The following is a 27,500-nucleotide window of genomic DNA, read 5'->3' as shown; positions in this document are numbered from 1 at the left end:
GTGTCTCTGTGTGTGTTTGTGTCTCTCTCTCTGTGTGTGTGTGTGTGTGTGTGTGTGTGTGTGTGTGTGTGTGTGTGTATGTGTGTGTGTGTGTGTGTGTGTCTCTGTGTGTGTTTGTGTTTCTCTGTGTGTGTGTGTGTGTGTCTGTGTATGTCTCTGTGTGTTTGTGTCTCTCTCTGTGTGTGTGTGTGTGTGTGTGTGTGTGTGTGTGTGTGTGTGTGTGTGTGTGTGTGTGTGTGTGTGTGTGTGTGTGTGTGACTGTGTTGATAAAAAAGTGATTCCTCCAACAACCTGCTTTTCGATGATGTTCACGTCGCGTAATTACGTCACTTCATTACGTCACTTCATTACGTCACTTCATAACGTTCCCATGGCAACAGGGGGAAATGGCTGCTCTTGTGTGAAGTAAACTTAACATTTTTCAACTTTCTGCTAAGATATATTATGGGACTTTTTTGCAACGAAAATGCGGGGGATTATGAAATCATGCAAGCCCTGCATATTTTGAAAGTGCACCCCCATAAATATGCAGACTTTGGCTGATTATGTGTTGAATTATGCGATCGCATAATCACATTTTTCTGGAGGGACTGTATATTGGAGAGAAGGCAGACATCTCTACGCTCGATATCTCCAACACTGTGCAACTCCCACCAAAAGTATCTGGATCTACACGTAAGAGAAATGAAATGTGTTTTTGGAGGTGAACTGTCATTTTGTAAGCATATTTTCCAGTTTCTCTAATATGAATAACTGTTGGTTTAATTTGTCTAAATGAATTTTGTCTGAGTATGTTTGGATTTTGTTTGTTGGACAAAATTAGAAATTTCCGTAAGTCAACTTGGACTTTAAATTGCATTTTATGAGTATTTCTAAACAGCAGTTGAACCTCTTGACCCTATCTTGTTGCTGTTATCTGCTGAGTTGCTGCCTCCTGATTGGCTGATGAGATATTTGCATCAGTGCATCAATGATATACAATACGGCTAATTATACCACGCGATCGTACAACACAACACAATAATAGCAATATGTATTTCCTCTCTGATAAACAATAGTCGAGGCAAAGAGAAAATCATTAAGTCCTTTTGCATCTTTACATTCAGACCGACTTCGAAAGCAGACTGATGCTGCTGTGATGAATATTACATCCCGCTGTGTGTTCCCACATCTGAAGTGGATAAAGTACAAGATGTACACACACACACACACACACACACACACACACACACACACACACACACACACACACACACACAGTCAGCAGCTCAGTCGGTGCAGGTTACTCGGGGCGACAGCCTGGAGAGTTGTGCAGCAGCAGAACTGTGCTGTGATTGGCTCAGAGGGCAGAAATGAACAGGACGTCCCAGCCTAGTTTCGTGTGTGTGTGTGTGTGTGTGTGTGTGTGTGTGTGTGTGTGTGTGTGTGTGTGTGTGTGTGTGTGTGTGTGTGTGTGTGTGTGTGTGTGTGTGTGTGTGTGTGTGTGATGCTCTGTATGCCTTCATGCCTCAGTGTGTGTTCATGAAATGTGTGTCTGTGTTACTGTTTGTGTTGTAATAGTCTGTCCCTACTTAACCCCGACTGGGTCTGGGGGCCAACTGGGTTATATAAAGCCTGCTGCTCTGTCGGCCTCACCAGCCAGAAGCCAGAGTCCTCTCTCTCTCTCTCTCTCTCTCTCTCTTCTCTCTCTCTCTCTCCCTCTCTCTCTCTCTCTCCCTCTCTCTCTCTCTCTCTCTCTCTCTCTCTCTCTCTTTCCCTCTCTCTCTCTCTCTCTCTCTCTCTCTCTCTCTCTCTCTCGTCCTCTCTCTCTCTCTCTCTCTCTCCCTCTCTCCTCTCTCTCTCTCTCTCCTCTCTCTCTCTCATCTGTGTGTGTCTCCTGTGTGTGTGTCCCTGTGTGTGTGTGTGTCTGTGTGTGTGTGTGTGTGTGGTGTGTGGTGTGTGTGTGTGTGTGTGTGCTGTGTGTGGTGTGTGTGTGTGTGGTGTGTGTCTCTGTGTGTGTGTGTGTCTCTGTCTGTGTCTGTCTGTGTCTCTGTCTCTGTGTGTGTGACATATGTATCTTTGTGATGTATGTGTGCATGTATCTGTCCCTCATGTATCTGTATGTGGGGGGTTTTGTTGGTGTTTTTTGTATATGTCTCTTTGTGTGTGAGGTTGATGGAGGAAGAAGATATTTAAAGAAACTGTGTGCGGCACAGAAGGAAAGAGAAATGTATCCGATGCTGATTGTTATCCTTTTCACATTACTTTTAAACGTAAGGAAATCAAAGTGTTTTTATATGTTTTACCTTCGTTTTCGTCAGATTTTGGTCAGTTTTTGTGTTAAGGCGCCGATGCACCGAGCCGATAGTCGGCCGTGGGACAGTCTGGCGAGGTCGGTGACTCGAGTCTGTTCGGTGTGTCCCGCTGATTTTGACGTGTATAATCGGCTGGGGGGACGGGCACTGCCGGCAGTCTGACTCAAATGACCCATCTGATTGGTGGAGAGCTAACCAGGAAACTGGGAGCGGGATGAGCGTGACTAGAGTCTCTCAGAATCTGATGAAAAAGACACACACAGAGACACACACACAGAGACACACACACAGACACACACACACAGACACACACACAGACACACACACAGACACACACACACAGACACACACAGAGACACACACACACAGACACACATGCACAGAACCGACACACACACACACACACACACACAGACACACACACACACAGAGACACACACACAGAGACACACACACACACACACACACACAGAGACACAGACACACACGCACAGAGACACACACACACAGAGACACAGACACACTACGCACAGAGACACACACACACAGAGAGACACACACACAGAGAGACACACACAGACACACACACACACACACACACACAAACACACACACACAAACACACAGAGAGAAACACACAGACACACACAAAGAGACAGAGACACACACACAGACACACACATACACAGACAGACACACACACACACACACACAGAGACACACACAGAGAGACACACACACACACAGAGAGACACACAAACACAGAGACACACACAGTGACACACACACAGACACACACACAGAGACACACACACAGAGACAGAGACACACACACACACAGAGATACACACAGAAACACAGACATGCACAAACACACACACACAGAGACACACAGAGACACACACACAGAGAGACAGAGACACACACACACAGACACACACACAGAGAGACAGAGACACACACACACACAGACACACACCCAGACACACACAGAGACACACACAGAGACACACACAGAGACACACACACAGAGACAGACACACACACACACACACACACACACAGACACACACACACACAGACACACACACAGAGACACACACACAGACACACACACACACAGACACACACACACAGAGACAGATGTTTCCAGTAACATGTTTTCTCGGTGAACTATTTTAGTCCGATATGATATCGTATTCTCAACGAGCCGCCATGACAGTCTGGCTTTGAATTTCCGGAGAAACCAGACCCCATGTGACGCGTTCGTCCAATCAGCTGCCGGCTTTCATTTCTGGTTTTCACACAGAGCAGCAGCGCCCGCTGCTACGGAGACGTATCAGGTCTCGTCTCTTCGGTGTGTTCTGAGACACTTTTTGGACCGACTCGAGGGAGACCGATCGGTCACAACAAACATTTCTCCTAAATAATAAAATTCATCGAGCGGTTAACGAAGACGTTTAGATCTAGAGTCTGAGAGTGTAAAGAGTGTGATCAAATGTTCGGTGTGGAGCCAACAGAGCCGAGTATCGCAGTGTTTGTTTGCCTTTTCGGCTTTAATCCATCGCTGTCTTTCTGCAACGTGTCTGGGTTAACACACACACACACACACACAGCACACACACACACACTCTCACACACACACACACACACACACAGCACACAGCACGCACGCACACACACACACACACAGCACACACACACACACACACACACACAGCACACACACAGCACACACACACACACACACACACACACACACAGCACACACACACACACACTACACACAGCACACACAGCACACACACTACACACAACACACACAGCACACACACACACACACACACACACACACACACACACAGCACACACACACACACACAGCACACACACACACACACACACACACAGCACACACACACACACACACACACACACACACACACACGTGCACACACACAGAGCACACACACACAGAGCACACACACAGAGCACACACACAGCACACACACAGCACACACACACACACCACACACACACACACACACACACACACGCGACACACACACACACACACAGCACACACACACACACACTCACACACACACACACAGACACACACACACACACACACACACACACACACACCACACACACACACACACAGCACACACACACACACACTCTCTCACACACACACACACAGACACACACACACACACACAGCACATACTCTCACATGGTTAGATATCATTATATCAATGCATCAAGAGGGATTATGGGATCACTGGGATTGTCAATCTCATCTCCAACTCTCCACTCTCCTCTTTTAGATAGATGGACAGACAGACAGACAGACAGACAGACAGACAGACAGACAGACAGACAGATAGATAGATAGATAGACAGATGGATACATACATACAGACAGACAGACAGACAGACAGACAGATAGATAGACAGATGGATAGATACATACATACATACATACATAGACAGACAGACAGACAGACAGACAGACAGATGGATAGATACATACATACATACATACATACATACATACATACATACATACAGTGCCTTGCGAAAGTATTCGGCCCCCTTGAACGTTTCAACCTTTTGCCACATTTCAGGCCTCAAACAAAAGATAAAACAGTAATTTTTGTGAAGAATCAACAACAAGTCGGTCCCAATTCTGAAGTGGAACGAAATTCATTGGCTATTTCAAACTTTTTAACAAGTGAAAAGTGAAAGCGCAAAATTATTCAGCCCTTTACTTTCAGTGCAGCAAACTCTCTCCAGAAGTTCAGTGAGGATCTGTGAAGATCGACCTAAATGACTAATAGATGATAAATAGATCAGCTGTGTGTAATCAAGTCTCCATTTTATGCACCTGCTCTGTGGATAGTCTCAGAGGTCGTGTGCGCTAGAGAGCATCATGAAGAACGAAGGAACACACGCAGGTCCGGATACTGTTGTGAGGAAAGTAGCCGATTTGGATACAAAAGATTTCCCTGCTTTAAACATCCCAAGGAGCACTGTGCGGATAATATTGAAATGGAAGGAGTATCAGACCACTACAAAACAAGATCTGCCGTGCCTCTAAACTTTCAGCTCATACAATGAGAAGACTGATCAGAGATGCAGCGAAGAGGCCCATGATCACTCTGGATGAACTGCAGAGATCTACAGCTGAGGTGGGAGACTCTGTCCATAGGACAACAATTCCGTCATAGGTCAGTACACAATCTGGCCTTTATGGAAGAGTGGCAAGTAAGAAGAGCCATTTCTTAAAGATATCCATAAAAGTGTCGTTTAAAGTTTGCCAAAAGCCACCTGGGAGACACAACAAACATGTGGAAGAAGGTGCTGTGGTCAGATGAAACCAAAAAAAACTTTTGGCAACAATGCAAAACGTTATGTTTGGCGTAAAGCAACACAACCCATCACCCCCGAACACCCACCATCCCCACGCAAACATGGTGGTAGCAGCATCATGGGTTTGGGCGGGCCTCTTTTCTTCAGCAGGGACAGGGAAGATGGTTAAAATTGATGGGAAGATGGATGGAGAACACAGATCAGGACCATTCTGGAAGGAAAACCTGATGGAGTCTGCAAAAGACCGAGACTGGGACGGAGATTTGTCTTCCAACAAGACAATGATCCAAAACATAAAGCAAAAAATCTACAATGGAATGGTTCACAAATAAACATATCCAGGTGTTAGAATGGCCAAGTCAAAGTCCAGACCTGAATCCAATCAGAATCTGTGGAAAGAACTGAAAACTGCTGTTCACAAACGCTCTCCATCCAACCTCACTGAGCTCGAGCTGTTTTGCAAGGAGGAATGGGCAAAAATGTCAGTCTCTCGATGTGCAAAACTGATAGAGACATACCCCAAGCGACTTACAGCTGTAATCGCGCAAAAGGCGCAAGTGGTACAAAGTATTAACTTAAGGGGGCTGAATAATTTTGCACCCCAATATTTCAGTTTTTATTTGTTTAAAAGGTTTGAAATATCCAATAAATTTCGTTCCACTTCATAATTGGGAACCACTTGTTGTTGATTCTTCACAAAAAATTACAGTTTTATATCTTTATGTTTGGCCTGAAATGTGGCAAAAGGTCGAAAAGTTCAAGGGCGAATACTAGGGGCACTGTATATATATATATATATATATATATATATATATATATATATATATATATATATATATATATTGTATATATTGTAGATATTGTAGATTGTAGATTTTGCTTTATGTTTTGGATCATTGTCTTGTTGGAAGACAAATCTCCGTCCCAGTCTCGGGTCTTTTGCAGACTCCATCAGGTTTTCTTCCAGAATGGTCCTGTATTTGGCTCCATCCATCTTCCCATCAATTTTAACCATCTTCCCTGTCCCTGCTGAAGAAAAGCAGGCCCAAACCATGATGCTGCCACCACCATGTTTGACAGTGGGGATGGTGTGTTCAGGGTGATGAGCTGTGTTGCTTTTACGCCAAACATAACGTTTTGCATTGTTGCCAAAAAGTTCGATTTTGGTTTCATCTGACCACAGCACCTTCTTCCACATGTTTGGTGTGTCTCCCAGGTGGCTTTTGGCAAACTTTAAACGATACTTTTTATGGATATCTTTAAGAAATGGCTTTCTTCTTGCCACTCTTCCATAAAGGCCAGATTTGTGCAGTATACGACTGATTGTTGTCCTATGGACAGAGTCTCCCGCCTCAGCTGTAGATCTCTGCAGTTCATCCAGAGTGATCATGGGCCTCTTGGCTGCATCTCTGATCAGTCTTCTCATTGTATGAGCTGAAAGTTTAGAGGGACGGCCCGGGTCTTCGTGAATTTGTAGTGGTCGGATACTCCTTCCATTTCAATATTATTGCTTGCACAGTGCTCCTTGGGATGTTTAAAGCTTGGGAAATCTTTTTGTATCCAAATCCGGCTTTAAACTTCTCCACAACAGTATCTCGGACCTGCCTGGTGTGTTCCTTGTTCTTCATGATGCTCTCTGCGCTTTACACGGACCTCTGAGACTATCACAGAGCAGGTGCATTTATACGGAGACTTGATTACACACAGCTGGATGCTATTTATCATCATTAGTCATTTAGGTCAACATTGGATCATTCAGAGATCCTCACTGAACTTCTGGAGAGAGTTTGCTGCACTGAAAGTAAAGGGGCTGAATAATTTTGCACGCCCACTTTTTCAGTTTTTTATTTGTTAAAAAAGTTTGAAATAGCCAATGAATTTCGTTCCACTTCATAATTGGGACCCACTTGTTGCTGATTCTTCACAAAAAATTACAGTTTTATATCTTTATGTTTGAGGCCTGAAATGTGGCAAAAGGTCGAAACGTTCAAGGGGGCCGAATACTTTCGCAAGGCACTGTATATATAGTGGCAGTACTAGTCTTTCCTTACACACAGACTGTTATCGTTGATAGCTAAAATTAGCTAAATTAGCATAGTCATAAATACGGACGTTACCTGATGAATCCAGTCTACGTCCTGGTAGAGAACTGTGAACTCACAAACAGAAGAATCAGTCTCTTGTTCATCGATTTGCGCGTAGCTCGCGTAGAGCTGGGCGATATATCGATATTATATCGATATATCGTGATATGAGACTAGATATCGTCTTAGATTTTGGATATCGTGATATGACATAAGTGTCTTTTCCTGGTTTTAAAGGCTGCATTACAGTAAATTTCCTCAACTTACCAGACTGCTGTAACTGTTCTATTATTCACCTTTACCCACTTAGTCATTATATCCACATTACTGGTGATTATTTATCTAAACTCTCCATTGTGTAAATATGTTGTGAAAGCACCGATAGTCAACACTACAGTATCGTTGCAGTATCGATATCGAGGTGTTTGGTCAAAAATATCGTGATTTTTGATTTTCTCTATATCACCATATTTTTTTACCACGTTTTTGAAGCTTTTTCCGACATTTTGTCACTTTGTTGATTTTAGTTTTTCTGCGCTTTTGACGTTTTTTTTGTTCTTGTTATATTTTTGTCACTTTTTTCAAAGTTCTTTCACCAATTCTTTTCTTCAAATGATACGAAATTGACTAAAACACCCCAAATTCGACGAAAGGTAGTGAACTGATCGTTCATTTAACTTGTGAAGAGCGTTGTAGGGAAACATCCACGTTATTATTTTTGACAATTTGGGTTGAAAGAAAACTTCAAATTTCAGATGTAGAAACTTTTAGACAAAAAATGGGTCAAATTTGACCCGAGGACATCAGGAGAGAGTTAAGGCAGGTGAAAAGTTGATGCCAATTAAATTTTGGACAAAAGTAACCCTGTGTGTGTGTGTGTGTGTGTGTGTGTGTGTGTGTGTGTGTGTGTGTGTGTGTGTGTGTGTGTGTGTGTGTGTGTGTACGCCCTACCTGCCCGCTCTCATTGAAAATGAATTTCGCGACAATCTCCCCCGTGTGAAAAGCCCTTAACCCTTGTGTTGTCTTCCCGTTGGCCATGCAAATCTTTGTCTCAGTTTTGGTCTTCGTTAAAATTTAAACCGTATGAAGCTTTTGTCGCTTTTTCCCGGTGTTTTTTTCCACCTTTTTGAAGCTTTTTCCGACATTTTTGTCACTTTTTTCCGACATTTTGTCCCTTTTTCAGAGTTTTTTTTGTCTGTTGTTGAGGCAGGATGTTTGCAGAGGTTAGTTGGAGCTCAGACTGCTGTCTTAGAACAACATAACAAACAACAATGATCCCATCAACTGCTCGAAAGTCTCCTAAAGTCCATTATGACGGTGTGATCGGGTTAAAGGAGGCGGGGGGAGGGAGCAGATAGACAAGCTGCTGTGTTTAATTCAAATATGAATCGACTTTGGAGGTTTTCAGTTCGGTTTTGTCTGATTACAAAAACAAATCTACCACTACAATATAAGTTAATAGTCCAGCTTGTATTTACCTTCACAAAAGTGCTCGTTCTGCCGCTGACAGACTCAGATTATTATTCAAAGTGTCTGATTACATTATGGAAAGGATTTCTAAGGAGGTCGACCTTTCTGTTAAAGAGTAAGATCCTTTTTTTTTTTAAACATAAAAACATCCACGAAATCGCATTCGCTAAACCCACCAGACTCCATGTAGATAATCAGTCATTTTAGCATCGTAGAGTACACTTCATTCAAAGTCGACAGAAACTTTTGGGTTGTCTTTCCACTTTTCCAACCATCACAACTAGAGATGCACCGATTACAGCTTTCTAGGCCGATTCCGATTCCCAATTTTCTTTTCAGTTAGGCCGGCCGATACAGATTTTAGCAGATTTCATATTTTCTAACCACTTTACAGCACACGCACATATTTATTTTCTATCTTTTCTTTCATAGAACATGTTGTTGAACAGATAATGGATCACTATATAATAGAACTATATAAATGACTCCTGGTGTGGGACATTCACACACATCTAAAGAGCAACGTTAGAACCATTTCCTTCTTCTCACATCCAATATCACACTACAAAAATGTGGTTTTTGGTGTGGTCCCTCCACGCCCTACTGTCTCCTTGCAGGAGTTGCATATTGCAAACTTGTTATCTTCTGCAGACACGCTGAAGAATGTCCAAATAATAATAATAAACACATAGTTTACTGATTTACATGTGAGAATATGTTGGCTCTATACACGCTGAAAGTACTGTTTTTTAAATGGAGTCTGGTGGGTTTAGCTCTGGCGACTTCAGAGCTGTTTCTGGTTAAACAAGAAAGGTCTCAAAGAGGTTTTAAAGGTCTATCTCTGAAGGGATCCATCCCATAATGTTGTTGCAGAGGTTAGTTGGAGCTTAGGCTGCTGTCTTAGAACAACACGACATGAAACAAAACAACAATGATCCCATCAACTGCTGTTCAAGTCCCCGAAAGTCCATTATGACTGTGTGATCGGGTTAAAGGCCTAATCCTAAAGACAAACGTAAACACAGGGAGGCTACAGCTTAGAGAGAGAGAGAGAGAGAGAGAGAGAGAGAGAGAGAGAGAGAGAGAGAGAGAGAGAGAGAGAGAGAAAAAAAAGCAGGGGGGGGGGAGCCAGATTTCCATGAAACTTCGTGGAAGGGTGTAGCAGAAGCCGAAAAAGGACCCATTCAATTTGGGACTTAATCCAAATCACTGGCCAGATGCACACATTATTTTTAACTTTTGATAACATCGTGACAGAGCATGGCCTCTCCGGAGGTCTGCACTCCTCCGAGTTCCCTTCTAGTTATTTTTCTGGGCTCGGTTGACTCATGTAGAGTAGAAACTATTGTCTGAACGTTAAAAACAGAAGTGTAATAAAACAAAGATATGGTTGAGATTTGTCCATCCAGGTTGTTACCAGCTGGAAATCTGCCAGAGCAAGTGAAACACAATATTTTTTATTTTTTTAAATGAGCATAAATTCAACACACATTCTTATAAACAAATTCATAAAAGCCCATCAACAAAATATATTAAAGATCTGACTATGAGAGATATTAAACGTGCTCTTTTTAATTTATATTTGCTGTTGAAGTGAAAGAAGCAGATGGATTCATGTTGTTCCTGGAGAAAGATGGTTAAAAGATCAATAAAAAAAGGACGTTTTTTTTCTGTTATTAACTATTATTATAAAACAAATAGCTAAAATCTAGCAATCTGATTGGTTCATAGCCGTGATACATATACAAGTGCTGTTATTCTACTTCCTTTGCGCCATAAGTACATCTGAGAAACAAGTGTCTCTCATAGCTTTCTCACTTACACTTTGGGCCTCAAAAAGACCAAAAAAAAGTCAGGAACAAAGTTCCTTAGTCATCATGCAAAAAAAAGCCCCAAAAATGTGACAAAAAAGCAACAAAAAAGCAGTAAAAGGCGACAAAATAGTCTAAAAAAACAACAACAAAAACGTTGGAAAAAATGCCAAAAATGTCTGGAGGAAAAAGTGGCAAAAACATTAAAAAAAAGAAGCATCAAACACTTAAAAAAAAAAAAAAAAGCTTGCAGATTCATCTGTTTTTGAGTCTAAGTGAACCTGCGTAACGTACATTTAATTTCACAGCAGCACAAACCGCAGCCTCCAAAATTATCATAAGTAGAGATGCACCGATTAACAGCTTTCGCGGCCGATTCTGATTTCTGATTTTCTTTGAGTTAGGCCGGCCGATAACGATTTTAGCCGATTTCATATTTTCTAACCACTTTACAGCACACGAAACTATTTATTTTCTATCTTTTCTTTAATAGAACATGTTGTTGAACAGATAATGGATCACTATACAATATAACTATATAAATTACTCCTGGTGTGGGACATTCACACACATCTAAAGAGCAATGTTAGAACCATTTCCTTCTTTTCACATCCAGTATCAAGATTGTTGTTTTAGGGTACACTTATTTGAGCTAGTTGTAGCTAATAAACTGGCAACTCAGTGGATTTAACAAAATGTGTATTGTCTGTATGTACATACAGTACAGGCCAAAAGTTTGGATACACCTTCTCATTCAATGTGTTTCTTTATTTTCATGACTATTTACATTGTAGATTCTCACTGAAGGCATCAAAACTATGAATGAACACATATGGAATTATGTACTTAACAAAAAAGTGTGAAATAACTGAAAACATGTCTTATATTTTAGATTCTTCAAAGTAGCCACCCTTTGCTTTTTGTGATAACTCTGCAAACCCTTGGTGTTCTCTCAATGAGCTTCATGAGGTAGTCACCTGAAATGGTTTTACCTTCACAGGTGTGCTTTGTCAGGGTTCATTAGTGGAATTATTTCCCTTATTAATAAAAAAGCAAAGGGTGGCTACTTTGAAGAATCTAAAATATAAGACATGTTCTCAGTTATTTCGCACTTTTTTGTTAAGTACATAATTCCATATGTGTTCATTCATAGTTTTGATGCCTTCAGTGAGAATCTACAATGTAAATAGTCATGAAAATAAAAAGGAAACACATTGAATGAGAAGTTGTGTCCAAACTTTTGGCCTGTACTGTATGTGTATGACATTTGTGGCTGGTGTTTTTACATTGTTTTATGCCTTTTATGTCATTTTTACTGCCTTTGCTGATGTTTTTTGTGCTTTTTCGATGCTTTAGACGCTTTTTTTGACGTGTTTGATGCTTTTTTTTAAATGTTTTTACCACTTTTTCCCCAAGACATTTTTTCTAACGTTTTTGTTGTTGTTTTTTTAGACAATTTTGTCGCCTTTTACTGCATTTTTGTTGCTTTTTTGTCACATTTTTGGGGCTTTTTTTTTGCATGATGACTAAGGAACTTTGTTGCTGACTTTTTTTGGTCTTTTTGAGGCCCAAAGTGTAAGTGAGAAAGCTATGAGAGACACTTGTTTCTCAGATGTACTTATGGCGCAAAGGAAGTAGAATAACAGCAGTTGTATATGTATCATGGCTATGAACCAATCAGATTGCTAGATTTTAGCTATTTGTTTTATAATAATAGTTAATAACAGAAACAAAAGTCCTTTTTTATTGATCTTTTAACCATCTTTCTCCAGGAACAACATGAATCCATCTGCTTCTTTCACTTCAACGGCAAATATAAATTAAAAAGAGCACGTTTAATATCTCTCATAGTCAGATCTTTAATATATTTTGTTGATGGGCTTTTATGTATTTGTTTATAAGAATGTGTGTTGAATTTATGCTCATTTTAAAAAAAAACAAAAAAAAGTACTTTTGGACTTTTCAAAAGCATTATTTTTGTGATTTATGTTTCTTAATTCTTGCGGTTTTTCTTCATGATTTAATCCAGTTTTTATCCTATTTGAAAACATTTGTTGTTGATTTAAAATCTGGTGGTGATCCTGTGCACTAATGTTTCTTGTGTGTGTGTGTGTGTGTGTGTGTGTGTGTGTGTGTGTGTGTGTGTGTGTGTGTGTGTGTGTGTGTGTGTGTGTGTGTGTGTGTGTGTGTGTGTGTGTGTGTGTGTGTGTGTGTGTGTGTGTGTGTGTGTGTACAGTTTGTGTGGCATCATTCCCGGTCTGAGCAGTGTGCTGCTGCCTCGTATGAACCCCTTTGTCCTGATCAACATGGCCGGCGCTCTCTCCCTCTGCATCACCTACATGCTCATAGAAATCAAGTAAGGACTCAGTCTCTCTCTCCAGGGTTTCTGCTGGGTCTTAAAAAGTCTAAAAATCTAAATTATAGGCCTTTAAAAAGTCTTAACTTCGCTGAAGGATTGTCTTCTTGGTCTACAATAATTTTAAACAGCTCTTAAAGGGTAACCACTGTTTTTTTCCAACCTATTTTCCCATGTTTTTGTGTGTGATGTTTCAATGGTGTGTGTTGATGTGTGTCTGATGATGATGGTGTTGATGATGTGTGCATCGGTGTGTCATAATCTGTCTTCTGTGTGTGATGATGATGATGATGTGATGTGTGATATGTGGTGTCTCTGTGTGTTGATGATGATGTCTCTTATTGATGAGATGATGATGATATTGATGATGATATATGATGATGATGATGATGATGATGATGATAGATGATGATGATGATGATATGTGATATGTGATATTGATATGATATGATGATGATGATATGTGATGTATTGTTTGTTTGTATATATTGATTGATGTGATATGATATGATATGATGATGATGTGTGTTGTGATGTTTTTTTATGTGTCTGTCTGTCTGTGTGTGTTATTATGTGATGTGTGATAATCTATCTGTCTGTGATGTGTGTCTGTATGATTATCTGTCTGTTGTGTGGTGTGTCTGTGATGATGTGTGTGTGTTATCTGTGCTGTTGTCTGTCGTCTGTCTGTCTGTCTGTGATGATCTGTCTGATCTGTGTGTGTGTGTCTGTCTGTCTGTCTGTCGGTCGGTGATGATGATGATGATTGTGTCTGTCTATGATCTGTCTGTGATGATGATGATAATCATCTGTCTGTGGTGAGTGATGATGATGATGTTGTAATGATCTATCTGTCTGTCTGTATGTCTGTCTGTCTGATATGTAATCTGTCTGTCTGATCATCTGTCTGTCTGATGATGATGATGATGATGATGATGATGTCTGTGTGATGTGATGATGTGTATGATGTGATAATGATGATGATGATGATGATGATGTGATGATGTGTGTGTGATGTTGATGATTATGATATTGATTGTGTGTGATGTTGTGTGTGATGTATTGTGTGATTGTGTGTGTGTGTGTGTGATTGATGATGATGATGTTGATGTGTCTGTGTGTGTGTGTGTGTGTGTTGATGATGTGTATGTGGTGTGTGTGTGTGTGTCTGTCTGTTGTGTGTCTGTGTGTGTGTGTGTCATCTTGTCTGTCTGTCTGTGTGTCTCTGTCTGTCTGTCTGTGTATGTGATGTGTGTGTGTGTGTGTGTGTGTCTGTGTGTGTGTGTGTGTGTGTGTGTCTGTGTGTGTGTGTGTGTGTGTGTGTGTGTGTGTGTGTGTGTGTGTGTGTGTGTGTGTGTGTGTGTGTGCTGTGTGTGTGTGTGTGTGTTCTTGTGTGTGTGTGTGTCTCTGTGTGTGTGTGTGTGTGTCTGTGTGTGTGTGTTTGTGTGTGTGTCTGTGTGTGTGTGTGTGTGTCTCTGTGTGTGTGTGTGTGTGTCTGTGTGTGTGTGTGTCTCTGTGTCTGTCTGTCTGTCTGTCTGTCTGTCTGTCTGTGCTCAGTAACTATAACGCGGTGGACACAGCGTCAGCGGTGGCCATCGCCCTCATGACCTTCGGCACCATGTATCCGATGAGCGTCTACAGCGGCAAAGTTCTGCTGCAGGTGAGAAGAGCTCCACTTCCTGTCCTGGTGCCGAAGTTCCCGCCTGACCCTCGGGCGCTTTAGGAAGCCAATCGGTGATCTGTTTCTGTTCTCTCGCTCACAGACAACGCCGTCGCACGTCATCGGCCAGCTGGACAAACTGCTGCGAGAGGTGAGAGGGTTCAACGAGCTTCTTTTCTATTGGTCGCTGTTTTTTTTTTTATTCACTGTTGTATATCTTTAGCCTAGAAATCTAGACGCACCCTAGTGGCAGCACACACACACACACATGTACACTACACACACACACACAGGCACAGACACACACACCTGCCTACACACATACACACACATACTGGAAGACAGACAGACAGACACACACACAACACACACACCTGACGCAGAACACACTACACACTACGACACACACACCTCCTGAAGACGACAGACAGACACACACACACATACACAGAGACAGACAGACAGACCTACACACACACACACTGCATGCCGAAGACAGACAGACAGTACACACACACACAACTACACACACACAGAAAGACAGTACAGCACTGCACACACACACATACACACAGAAAGACAGACACACACTACACACTACACACACACATGGGTGTGGTTTAGATGGTGAAACAGAGCTTGTATTGGTCAGAGATCATCCCGATGGCAGAGCGGGGGAGGGATGCCTCTGAGAAAACCAGATATGCAAGTTTAGTTTTCCTTTCTTTCCTTGCTGACTTATTCAGAAAAAACATGATTAAATGTAGTTTTTTTTTTTTATCGCCAATCGTTCCAGACCTCCGATCTTAAAAATACTTCCGACGCGAAAGATTTAGGCGCCAAAAACTCAAGAAAAGTGCACGTTTTTTTAAAGCGTAGCTCTCGCCAAAATGCAACCTAGGGGTCTTTTTGGGAATGTACCCCGAGTCAAACTTTAATTTAAAAGCATATTTAGGACCGAATCGCCACTTTTAAGATTTACCATATTCTCGTTTTTGGGTCAAATGGCCTTTTTGAATGGGAGAGCTAGGGGCACTTTTATGCTAGCCTCAAAATAGCTCTTTTTAAACCACTAAGAAGGCTCGAAACAACATGAGACTTAACTCCAAGTATCACCAGGAGCTCTACACCTTAACTACACCGGTGCACAAGGGATCTACCAAATCTGGGGCTACTGGTTTTGATATTGACTCGTTTTGACTGCCGAGGTGGTAGCGGCTGGAAACAATCAGAGCTACGGTGAGTTTACCCTTTTTCAGTAAACTCTGGGTACACAACCAATGTTGTCAATGCTTTCGTTAAGGTGTAGAGCTCCTGGTGATACTTGGAGTAAAGTCTCATGTTGTTTCGAACCTTCTTAGTGGTTTAAAAAGAGCTATTTTGAGGCTAGCATGAGAGCGCCCCTAGCACTCCCATTCAAAAAGGCCATTTGACCGAAAAAGGAGAATACGGTGAATCTTAAAAGTGGCGCTTCCTTCCTAAATATGCTTTTAATCTAAAGTTTGACTCGGGTACATTCACAAAAAGACCCTATAGGTTGCATTTACGTACGCTTTAAGGAGAAAAAACTATGCAATTTCACATGATTTCATATATATACAGTACAGGCCAAAAGTTTGGACACACCTTCTCATTCAATGTGTTTCCTTTTTATTTTCATGACTATTTACATTGTAGATTCTCACTGAAGGCATCAAAACTATGAATGAACACATGTGGAATTATGTACTTAACAAAAAAGTGTGAAATAACTGAAAACATGTCTTATATTTTAGATTCTTCATAGTAGCCACCCTTTGCTTTTTTTGATAACTCTGCAAACCCTTGGTGTTCTCTCAATGAGCTTCATGAGGTAGTCACCTGAAATGGTTTTACCTTCACAGGTGTGCTTTGTCAGGGTTCATTAGTGGAAGTTTTTACCTTATTAATAAAAAGCAAAGGGTGGCTACTTTGAGGAATCTAAAATATAAGACATGTTTTCAGTTATTTCATACTTTTTGTTAAGTACATAATTCCATATGTGTTCATTCATGGACTTGTGTAGCCTCGAAATGAACTATCTTCAAATGATAATAAAAAGGAAACGCATTGAATGAGAAGGTGTGTCCAAACTTTTGGCCTGTACTGTAAGTATAACATTCTCTATTTTTAAATAAATACACTATTGATCAATATATTATTAGGTACGTTGAATACACATGAAATAAAAAGAATTGTTAACAAAAATTGTTTCAAAAATCTACAAAAAAATAAAAAAAAAAAGGCTAAAAACATCTGAAGCAAGGGTGGAGAAAATGGTCAAAAACATTGAAAAATCAAATAAAAAAATAAAAAAATAAATAATTCAGATGCGAAACGTTTGAGAAAGTTTTGGCGAAAGATTTAGGCGCCAAAACTCAAAGAGAAAATAATGCAGTTTCACATAATTTTGGACGGTCATGTCTTTCTTTCTTTCTCTTTCTTTGCTTGTTCTAATTTTTGACTGCATGTAAAGTTTGAATGACCTGTTGATTCCTATTGGTTAACGGCTCCTCTTTGTGTCCAATCAGGTGTCAACTCTGGAAGGAGTTTTGGAGGTTCGAAACGAGCACTTCTGGACCGTGGGCTTCGGGTCTCTGGTACGTTTCTACATCTCAACATTTTACACATCTGGAGCACATCTGTGTATTATTCGCTCATTGGTTTGTGTGTGTGTGTCTGCGTGTGTGCGTGTGTCTGTCTGTGTGTGTATGTGTCTGCGTGTGTGTGTGTGCTTGTGTGTATGTGTTTGTCTGTCTGCGTGTGTGTGTGTGTGTCTGCGTATGTGCATCTCTCTGTGTGTGTGTGTGTGTCTGTGTGTGTGTGTGTGTGTGTCTGTGTGTGTGTGTGTGTGTGCCTGCCTGCGTGCTTGTGTGTATCTGTGTGTGTCTGTCTGCTTGTGTGTGTGTGTCTGCTTGTGTGTGTGTGTCTGTGTGTGTGTCTGCGTATGTGCATCTCTGTGTGTGTGTGTGTGTCTGTGTGTGTGTGTGTGTGTGTGTGTGTGTGTGTGTGTGTGTGTGTGTGTGTGCCTGCCTGCGTGCTTGTGTGTATCTGTGTGTGTGTGTGTCTGCATGTGTTGGTGTGAGTGTGTGTATCTGTCTGTGTGTGTGTGTGTATGTGTGTGTGTGTGTGTGTGTGTGTGCGTGCGTGCGTGTGTGTGTCTGCTTGTGTGTGTGTCTGCATGTGTCTGTCTGTGTGTGTGTCTGCCTGCCTGTGTGTGTGTGTGTCTGCGTGTGTGTGCTTGTTTCTGCGTGTCTGTCTGTGTGTGTGTGTGTCTGCCTGCCTGTGTGTGTGTGTGTGTGTGTGTCTGTCTGTGTGTGTGTGTGTGTGTGTGTGTGTGCATGTGTATTTGTGTGTGTGTGTCTGCATGTGTTGGTGTGTGTGTATCTGTCTGTGTGAGTGTGTGTGTGTGTGTGTGTGTGTGCATGTCTGTGTGTGTGTGTATTTGTGTGTGTGCGTGTCTGCATGTGTTGGTGTGTGTGTGTGTGTGTGTCTGTGTCTGTGTGTCTCTGTGTGTGTGAATGAGTTTTTTATTATTTTTTTTCATTTGAGTACAAAATTCGGTAATTGGATAAATGAGTCATCCTTTTTCATTTTGCTTTTGGAAATGCGTATTGAGAAAACAAGTCATAATTTGCCTTTTTTTTTGGTTTCATTTTGAAAAACAAATGAACGAATGATACATGGATTCAAAAAACCTTTTTCTAACGAGCTGAAAACAAATTAATTAGGATTTTATTTTAGCCTTTAGCTGCCACATATAACACAGCCTGAACCTGAAGTTTGTCATGTGTTTGTTTATTGTTTATTATTTAGATCCCCATTAGCTACTCCATTAAGCAGCAGCTATTCTCCCTGGGGTCTTAACACTTTTTACCAAAATACTAACATCAAAGCTGTACAACAATGAAGACAAATACAGAAGTGCACCCAACGTCTTCTACATCAACTAACTAACTAACAAACATACACACAACACAACATAACACATATACACACAGTACAGGCCAAAAGTTTGGACACACCTTCTCATTCAATGAGTTTCCTTTTTATTTTCATGACTATTTACGTTGTAGATTCTCACTGAAGGCATCAAAACTATGAATGAACACATATGGAATTATGTACTTAACAAAAAAGTGTGAAATTAAAAGAACTGAAAACATGTCTTATATTTTAGATTCTTCAAAGTAGCCACCCTTTGCTTTTTTTGATAACTCTGCAAACCCTTGGTGTTCTCTCAATGAGCTTCATGAGGTAGTCACCTGAAATGGTTTTACCTTCACAGGTGTGCTTTGTCAGGGTTCATTAGTGGAAGTTTTTCCCTTATTAATAAAAAAAAGCAAACGGTGGCTACTTGGGAAAATCTAAAATAATAAGACATGTTTTCAGTTATTTCACACTTTTTTGTTAAGTACAATTCCATATGTGTTCATTCATAGTTTTGATGCCTTCAGTGAGAATCTACAATGTAAATAGTCATGAAAATAAAAAGGAAACGCATTGAATGAGAAGGTGTGTCCCAACTTTTGGCCTGTACTGTAGGCGAGGCTGAAAATATGTTTTAACACGAGAATCACACTTTGTCAGTGAACACAACATCATTTAGCTTTACAGATCAAGCAGCCATAATATTATTATAATAATAATAATAATATAACATAGCAATATTAGAGTTACTGGAGGAAATCAAAGATGAAATTGAATCTCCGACTCAGCGTTCACATCCCATTCCAGCAGTTGTTAAACTCCTCGCTACATTACAAATATTAGCATCAGGATCATTTCAAACAGTCATAGCATCAGCAGTGGGAATATCTCAGTCTGCACTCAGCCGTATCATAGCAACAGTACCGCTTTGCTGCAGCGCCATCTACGGTCTAGTGGGCGGAGAAAGACGCTGATTGGCTGATGGGCGTCAGGGTTGATAAATACTACGCAAACTGTGGAAGCGTAGCGTGCGCTATTACCGAACTCCCATAAACTGCGCTAGTGTTAGTAAATCAGGCCCTCAGTGTTTGAAGTGTGCAAGTAGCTATTCTGCTTTAGGGAGGGAAATCCCCCCCCCCCAAGAAAAGAAATCATTCATGCATTTCAAATCGATTCACAGCTTTCTTCATCTCTCCATCTTGATCCTGTTTCTTTTTTTAATTTAAGATTGTTTTTTTTTGGCTTTTCTGCCTTTTTTTTACGCTTACACGTTCATTTCAACAGTCATCAATGTATCACTAAACCCCCAAAATAAGCTACTAACAGCTTTTCGGAGGGACCCCGATAGGACAGCTAGGTGAGGAAGGGGGGAGAGAGAGAAAGATGGGGGTGGGGGGAGACATGCAGGAAAGCGTCGAGGAACAAGCCTCTCAGTATATGTGCGCCCAGCTCTACCCGCTGAACCAACCCGGCCACACATCCTGTTGTTGTTTTTTGTCTCTCCATCATTGCTTCTTTCTGCCGTCCTGCTAGTTAGTTAGTTTTGTTTTTTTCGTCTCTGTATTGGTTTCTGCATTTCTCCCTCCTTCCTTCCCTTTCCCTCCCTCCTTCCTTCCTTCCTTCCCTCCTTCCTTCCCTCCTTTCTTTCTTTCTTTCTCCCCCCTCTCGGTCATTCGTTGGTTCGTAGTGACAATCCGCAGCGATTTGTTCACCCAGACGAGAAGAAAGAACAAGTCATTCATGCGGAAATATTCTCTCTGTCTGTCTCTCTCTCTGTGTTGCTCTCTCTCTCTCTCTCTCTGTCTCTCTCTCTGTGTTGCTCTCTGTCTCTCTCTCTCTGTCTCTCTGTCTCCTTCTCTCTCTCTCTGTCTGTCTCTCTCTGTCGCTCTCTCTATGTTGTTCTCTCTCTCTCTGTCTCTCTCTCTCTCTGTCTCTCTCTCTCTCTCTCTCTCTCTCTCTCTGTCTCTCTCTCTGTTGCTCTCTGTCTCTCTCTCTGTCTCTCTCTCTGTCTGTCGCTCTGTTGCTCTCTGTCTCTCTCTCTCTCTCTCTCTCTCTGTTGCTCTCTGTCTCTCTCTCTGTCTCTCTCTCTGTCTCTCTCTCTCTCTCTCTCTCTCTCTGTTTCTCTCTGTCTCTCTCTCTCTCTGTCTCTCTCTCTCTGTCTCTCTCTCTGTTGCTCTCTGTCTCTCTGTCTCTCTCTCTGTCTCTTTCTCTCTCTCTTTTTCTCCAGTTTTTGGAGGGAACACTGTTGTTGTTGCTGTTGTATGTGTCGAGTTGTCATTGTCTGCGTTGTTGTTGTTGTTGTTGTTGTTGTTGTTGTTGTTGTTGTTGTTGTTGTTGTAGTAGCAAGGGCAAACAAGGCCAGCTGGCTTTCAGGGGGCGACTGAGGTTCCTAGAAACACACACACATACACACACACACACACACACACACACACACTAACATCTGCCTGTCTCTTTGCAGAAACACTCTGCTCTCAGAATGGAATATTAATTATTAATTGTCGCTAATTTAAATGAACTGTTGTCGGTTAATACAGCCGTTTCAATCACTGTGTGGCTTCTTAGGTAGGCTTTATTTTGAATGGATAAGAGGGACTAGTTTTGTCCTTATTAGAGAGAGAGACAGATAAAGAGGGAGAGAGAGACAGACAGAGAGAGAGACACAGAGAGGGAGGGAGAGACAGACAGACAGAGAGAGAGTTTCCCTGTTTATGTGCTTTAGCAATACTGTGTGTCAATATGGTCATGCTAATAAAGCCTCTTTGAATTGAATTGAGAGAGACAGACGGACAGAGACAGAGAGATAGAGACAGACAGACAGACAGACAGAGACAGACAGACAGACAGACAGAGAGAGACAGAGAGAGACAGACAGACAGACAGACAGAGACAGATAGAGAGAGACAGATAGAGAGAGACAGACAGATAGAGAGAGACAGAAAGAGAGAGAGACAGAAAGAGAGAGATAGAGACAGACAGAGAGAGAGACAGAGAGAGAGAGACAGAGAGAGACAGAAAGAGAGAGAGACAGACAGAGAAAGAGACAGAGAGAGAGAGAGAGAAGAGAGAAACAGACAGAGAGAGAGAGACAGACAGACAGAGAGAAACAGACAGAGAGAGAGAGACAGACAGACAGAGAGAAACAGACAGAGAGAGAGACAGACAGACAGAGAGAGACAGACAGACAGACAGACAGACAGACAGAAATCTTTCATGCACCAAAGCTCCCTCAGGCCGGGAATCGAACTGTCGGCCGTTGCTGTCGTGTGAGAAGCACCTGAACAGTGAGAGGTGGTACCATCGCTCACTCACCAGTATCACCACTAGTCCCTGAGAACAGCAGCTCTTCATCATCATAAGCTAATGCTCTTCATCATCATAAGCTAATCATAAGCTGCTCTCGAGAGGAATTATCGGCCACAGTAAGGAATATGTGTGAATGAAAGAATAACATACGAAGGAATATGAACAGGAAACATTTAAATGACACAAAAGTAGTTCATTGTGAAATAAGAAAAAAGCTTTTTGGGTCCTGAAGTAAATCATTAAATATAAACAGAAATAGAGGATGGAGCTTCTCGGGTGGAGTGCTAAACCCAAAATCCATCAGGCGTGGTCCAAAAAGTGACGAAAAGAACCAAATATTCTCATTTCACTTATTTAATTAGGCTGATGTTCAGAGGGAACCTGAGATGTGCTGCCTTTTCTTCACTTTTTACATAATTAAATAGTTTTAATTATTATTTAAACTCATAGGAAACAGCGATCTGTAACACTTGAGGGTGAAAAGGCCAAACGTGTGTCTGTGTGTGTGTGTGTGTGTGTGTGTGTGTGTGTGTGTGTGTGTGTGTGTGTGTGTGTGTGTGTGTGTGTGTGTGTGTGTGTGTGTGTGTGTGTGTGTGAGAGAGTGTGTGTGTGTGTGTGTGTGTGAGACCCGTCTGTGTGTGTGTGTGTGAGGCGTCTGTGTGTGTGTGTGTGTGTGTGTGTGTAGAGAAGTGTGTGTGTGTGAGAAGAGTGTGTGTGGTGAGAGAGTGTGTGTTGTGAGAGAGCGTCTGTGTGTGTGTGTGTGTGTGTGAGAGCGTCTCTTATGTGTGTGTGTGTGAGAGCGTCTGTGTGTGTGTGTGAGAGAAAGTGTGTGTGTGTGTGTGTGAGAAAGTGTGTGTGTGTGTGTGTGTGTGAGAGGTAGTGTGTGTGTGTGTAAGTGTGTGTGTGTAGAGATGTGTGTGTGTGTGAAGAGTGTGTGTGTTTATGTGAAAGTGTGTGTGTGAGAGCGTCTGTGTGTGTGTGTGTGTGTGTGTGAGAGCGTCTGTGTTGTGTGTGTGTGTAAGAGCGTCTCTGTTGTTTTGTGTGAGCGTCTCTAATGTGTGTGTGAACGTCAGTAGTAATATGTGTGTGTAATGTGTGTGTAAAGAATGTAATGTGTGTGTGTGTGTAAAGCGTGTGTGTAATAGTAGTGTGTGTGTGTGTGTGTGTGTGTGTATTTATGTAGAAGAGTGTGTGTGTGTAAAATTTATCTGTTATGTGTGTGTGAGTTTATCTATGTGTGTGTGTGAAAGAAGTCTGTGTTTGATAATGTTGTTGTGTGTGTGTGTGTGTGTGTGTGTGTGTGTGTGTGTGTGTGTGTAGAAAGAGTCTATGTCTGTGTTGTGTGTTGTTTGATAGTGTGTGTATGTGTGTGTAGTGTATGTGTGTGTGTGTGTGTGTGAAGAAGTCTGTGTTATAATGTTAGTGTGTGTGTGTGTGTAAAAGTCTATGTCTATGTGTGTCTATGTTTGATATGTATGTGTGTGTGTGTGTGTGTGTGTGTGTGTGTGTGTGTGTGTGTGTGTGTGTGTGAAAAAGTCTGTGTCTTATGTGGTGTTTGTTTGATAGTTTGTGTGTGTGTGTGTGTGTGTGTATGTATGTGTGTGTGTAAAGCGATCTATGTTTAATAAATGTGTGTGTGTGTGTGAAGAGTCTGTGTCTGTGTGTCTATGTTTGATAGTGTATGTGTTGTGTGTGTGTGTGTGTGTGTGTTGTGGAGAAGTCTATGTCCGGTTTGTGTGTGTGTGTGTAAAGTCTATGTTTGATGCGGTGTGTGTGTGTGTGTGTGTGTGTGTGTGTGTGTGTGTGTGTGTGTGTGTGTGTGTGTGTGTGTGTGTGTGTGTGTGTGTGTGAAGTACCTCCACTGACTACAGGTGGATCAGAGGTCTGTGTTACTCGGTCCTGTGCCTCTTTGTTGTTGGTATTCATGTTACTCAGTGCCGAGTTGTGTGTTATGTTGTGTTGTGTTGATGTTGTTGTGTTGTGTTGATGTTGTGTTGTATGTTTTGTGTTGTGTTGTTGTGTTGTGTTGTGTTATTGTGTTGTGTTGTTGTTATGTTGATTTTTGTTGATGTTGTTTTGTTGATGTTGTTGTGTTATGTTGTTGATGTTTATTTATGTTGTGTTGTGTTGATGTTTTTGTGTTGATGTTGTTGTTGTGTTGATGTTAAATGCTTACTAGATTACACACTGTTGAGTTCCACCCTACTAACAGACGCAGCTGTCACGTATCAACCCCTCTATTCCACTCCTACCACAGAGGGACTATGTGTGTGTGTGTGTGTGTGTGTGTGTGTGTGTGTGTGTGTGTGTGTGTGTGTGTGTGTGTCTGTGTGTGTGTGTGTGTCTTGTGTGTGTGTGTGTCTCTGTGTGTGTATTGTGTTTGTGTGTGTGTGCCCTGTTCATTTGGTCGGTTATGTGTCTTATGGGTCTCTTGTGTGTGTGTGTGTCTATTCTTTTGTGGTGTGTGTGTGGGGGGGTGTGGTGTGTGTGTTTGGGTGGGTGTGTGTTTTGGGGTGGTTGTGTTTGTGGTGGATAGTGTGTGTGGTGGATTGGGGTGTGGGGTGGTGTGTGTAGTGTGTATTGGTGGGTGGGGGGGGGGGGGGGGGGGTGGGGGGGGGGGTGTGTGTCGGGGGGGGGGAGGGGGTGTGGGTGTGGGTGTGTGTGTGTGTGCTGGTACTGGGGGTGGTGTGGTGTGGGGGTGTGTGTGTGTGTGTGTGTGTGTGATGATGATGATGATGATTGTGTCTGGTGCTGATGATGATGATGATGATGATGGACTGCTGGTGATGATGATATGTTATGGGGGGGGGTAGGACTGCTGATGATGATGAGTGATGATCTGATGATGATGTTGATATTGTATGTGTGTGTGATGATGATGATGATGATGATGATGATGATGATGAGTTGTGATGATGATGATGTGATGATGATGATGATGATGATGATGATAGGATGGTGCATTAATTGATTATGTGGATTATGATGATGATATTATTTCTATGTGATGTATTGATGATGATGATGTCTGTCGATGATGATGATGTTATAATTATGGGTATGATAGTGATGATGTATATTAGGTCTGTCTGGGGTTATCTGTATGTGATGATGATGATGATAAGGTGGTAACTGTGTGGGGTGATAATGGATCTTGTGATGATGATGATGATGATGTTGATGATGGGTAGATGTGATGATGATGATGGGTGTGAGATGATGATGATGATGGATGATGAGATGATGATGATGATGATGATATGGGATGAGATGATGATGATGATGATGATTGTGATGATGAGAGATGAGATGATGATGAGATGATGATGATGATGATGATATAACTGGGAGGATGAGATGATGATGATATGCTGATGAGTATGGATGATGATGATGATGATGATGATGATGGGTTGATTTATTTGGGCTGTGATGATGATGATGATGATGATGATGATGATAGTGTGTTGTCTGTGATGATGATGATGATGATGATGTGATGATATGGTTGTTTGGTGATGATGATGATATGATGATGATGATGATGTGTAATCTGTGATGATGATGTGTGATGGTGTGTGTGTGTTGTGTTGTGTGGTGTGGTGTGTGTGATGATGTGATTGATGGTATGGGCGTGGTATATGATTTGTGGTTGTGGAGATGATGATGATGATATGTAGGTCTCTTTTATTTGATTGTTGTTTGATATTTGTGTGGTGATTGATGTGTGGGTCTGTATGATGATGATATATGGGTCGCATGATGATGATATTGTGGTTATATTGATGATGTGATGTTGTGGGGGGTGTTTTGATGTGTGTGTTTTGTGCGTGCTTTTGTAGTGTGTGTATTTTGTTATTATGTGTGTGTATCATTTTTGTGTGTGTTGATGTGTGTGTGTCTGTGTGTGTGTGTGTAATGTGTTTGTGGTCTGTGTGTGTGTGTCTATGGTGATTATAAGCGTGTGTGTGTGTGTGTGTCTTTAATGTCGTATGTGTGTGTGTGTGTGTCTATTACAGTGTGTGTGTCTGTGTCTTTAATGTGTGTGTGTGTCTGTCTGTGATGTAATTTTAGTAGTGCGGTGTGTGTCTTTGTGTGTGTGTGTGTCTTTGTGTGTGTGTGTGTCTTTATTGTGGTGTGTGTGTCTTTGTGCGTGTTTGTGTGTGTCTTTGTGCGTGTGTGTGTGTGTGTGTCTTTGTGCGTGTGTGTGCGTGTCTCTGTTCTGTCCTTCTGAGGTCTGAATGTTCCCATGAGGATGTTAAAATTAGCAAATGAGGATGAAATGAGGACCTGAGTTTTAAGGTCGGGGATTAGACGTTAGCGGCTGTGTGTTGAGGTCACACGTGTGGCGGGGAAGGTTGGCGAGTCATCGTGGCGTTTATTTAACCAACTGTTGGAGGAGAAGCCTCGCCATCGCATCACCCAACAGTCAAATCCAGTCGGAGTTGATTCAAAAAAGAGATTTCATATTTGTATTAATAATACATACCTGTTAAAGGGTAACTGTTGCGTGTCTGTGTGGCTGATGGGACCAACAGCCCCGAAATCACCATCACCAAACTCCACCAGACTCCATGTAAATAATCAGTGATTTTATAAAATGTAAAACACACTTCATTCAAAGTCGACAGAAACTAAATAAAACTATCAAAAGCCGTCTTGGTTCATCTTTCCACTGTTCCAACAATCACCACTCTGGTTTGGTTGAAATAAACCCTTAATTCACCCACTTACATGTGGAGATATGCTGGCTCTATACACGCTAAAAGTCCTGATTATTTACATGGAGTCTGGTGGAGATATGCTGGCTCTATACACACTAAAAGTCCTGATTATTTACATGGAGTCTGGTGGAGATATGCTGGCTCTATACACGCTAAAAGTACTGATTATTTACATGGAGTCTGGTGGAGATATGCTGGCTCTATACACGCTAAAAGTCCTGATTATTTACATGGAGTCTGGTGGAGATATGCTGGCTCTATACACGCTAAAAGTCCGGAATCAGAGAAGAAGAATCAGCTGTTAAAATCAAAACAATCCTCTATAACCCTATTAATAACAATCACCCTCTCTCCCCCATCTCTCTCTCCCTCTCTCTCTCTCCCTCTCTCTCCCCTCTCCCTCCCCTCCCCCTCTCTCTCCTCTCTCCCCTCTCTCTCTCCTCTCTCTCTAGCAATGCAGTGACTGGGT

The 27,500-nt window shown here is 41.7% G+C and overlaps 1 protein-coding gene across 1 annotated transcript in view; it reads left to right on the top strand.

Annotated features, from left to right (window-relative positions):
* Positions 1-27,500, top strand: part of slc30a6 (solute carrier family 30 member 6) — a 118,138-nt gene that overhangs the window by 73,949 nt on the left and 16,689 nt on the right. Inside the window, exons 11-14 of the mRNA XM_039784696.1 lie at positions 13,274-13,393; positions 14,951-15,053; positions 15,157-15,204; positions 17,603-17,807. Of these exons, the coding sequence (XP_039640630.1) occupies positions 13,274-13,393; positions 14,951-15,053; positions 15,157-15,204; positions 17,603-17,807 (476 nt within the window). The remainder of the gene's footprint in view (positions 1-13,273; positions 13,394-14,950; positions 15,054-15,156; positions 15,205-17,602; positions 17,808-27,500) is intronic.

This window comes from Perca fluviatilis, chromosome 19 (genome assembly GCF_010015445.1).
Source record: "Perca fluviatilis chromosome 19, GENO_Pfluv_1.0, whole genome shotgun sequence".
In the NCBI taxonomy this organism is placed as follows: Eukaryota; Metazoa; Chordata; class Actinopteri; order Perciformes; family Percidae; genus Perca; species Perca fluviatilis.
This window is presented reverse-complemented; position numbering and strand designations above follow the sequence as displayed.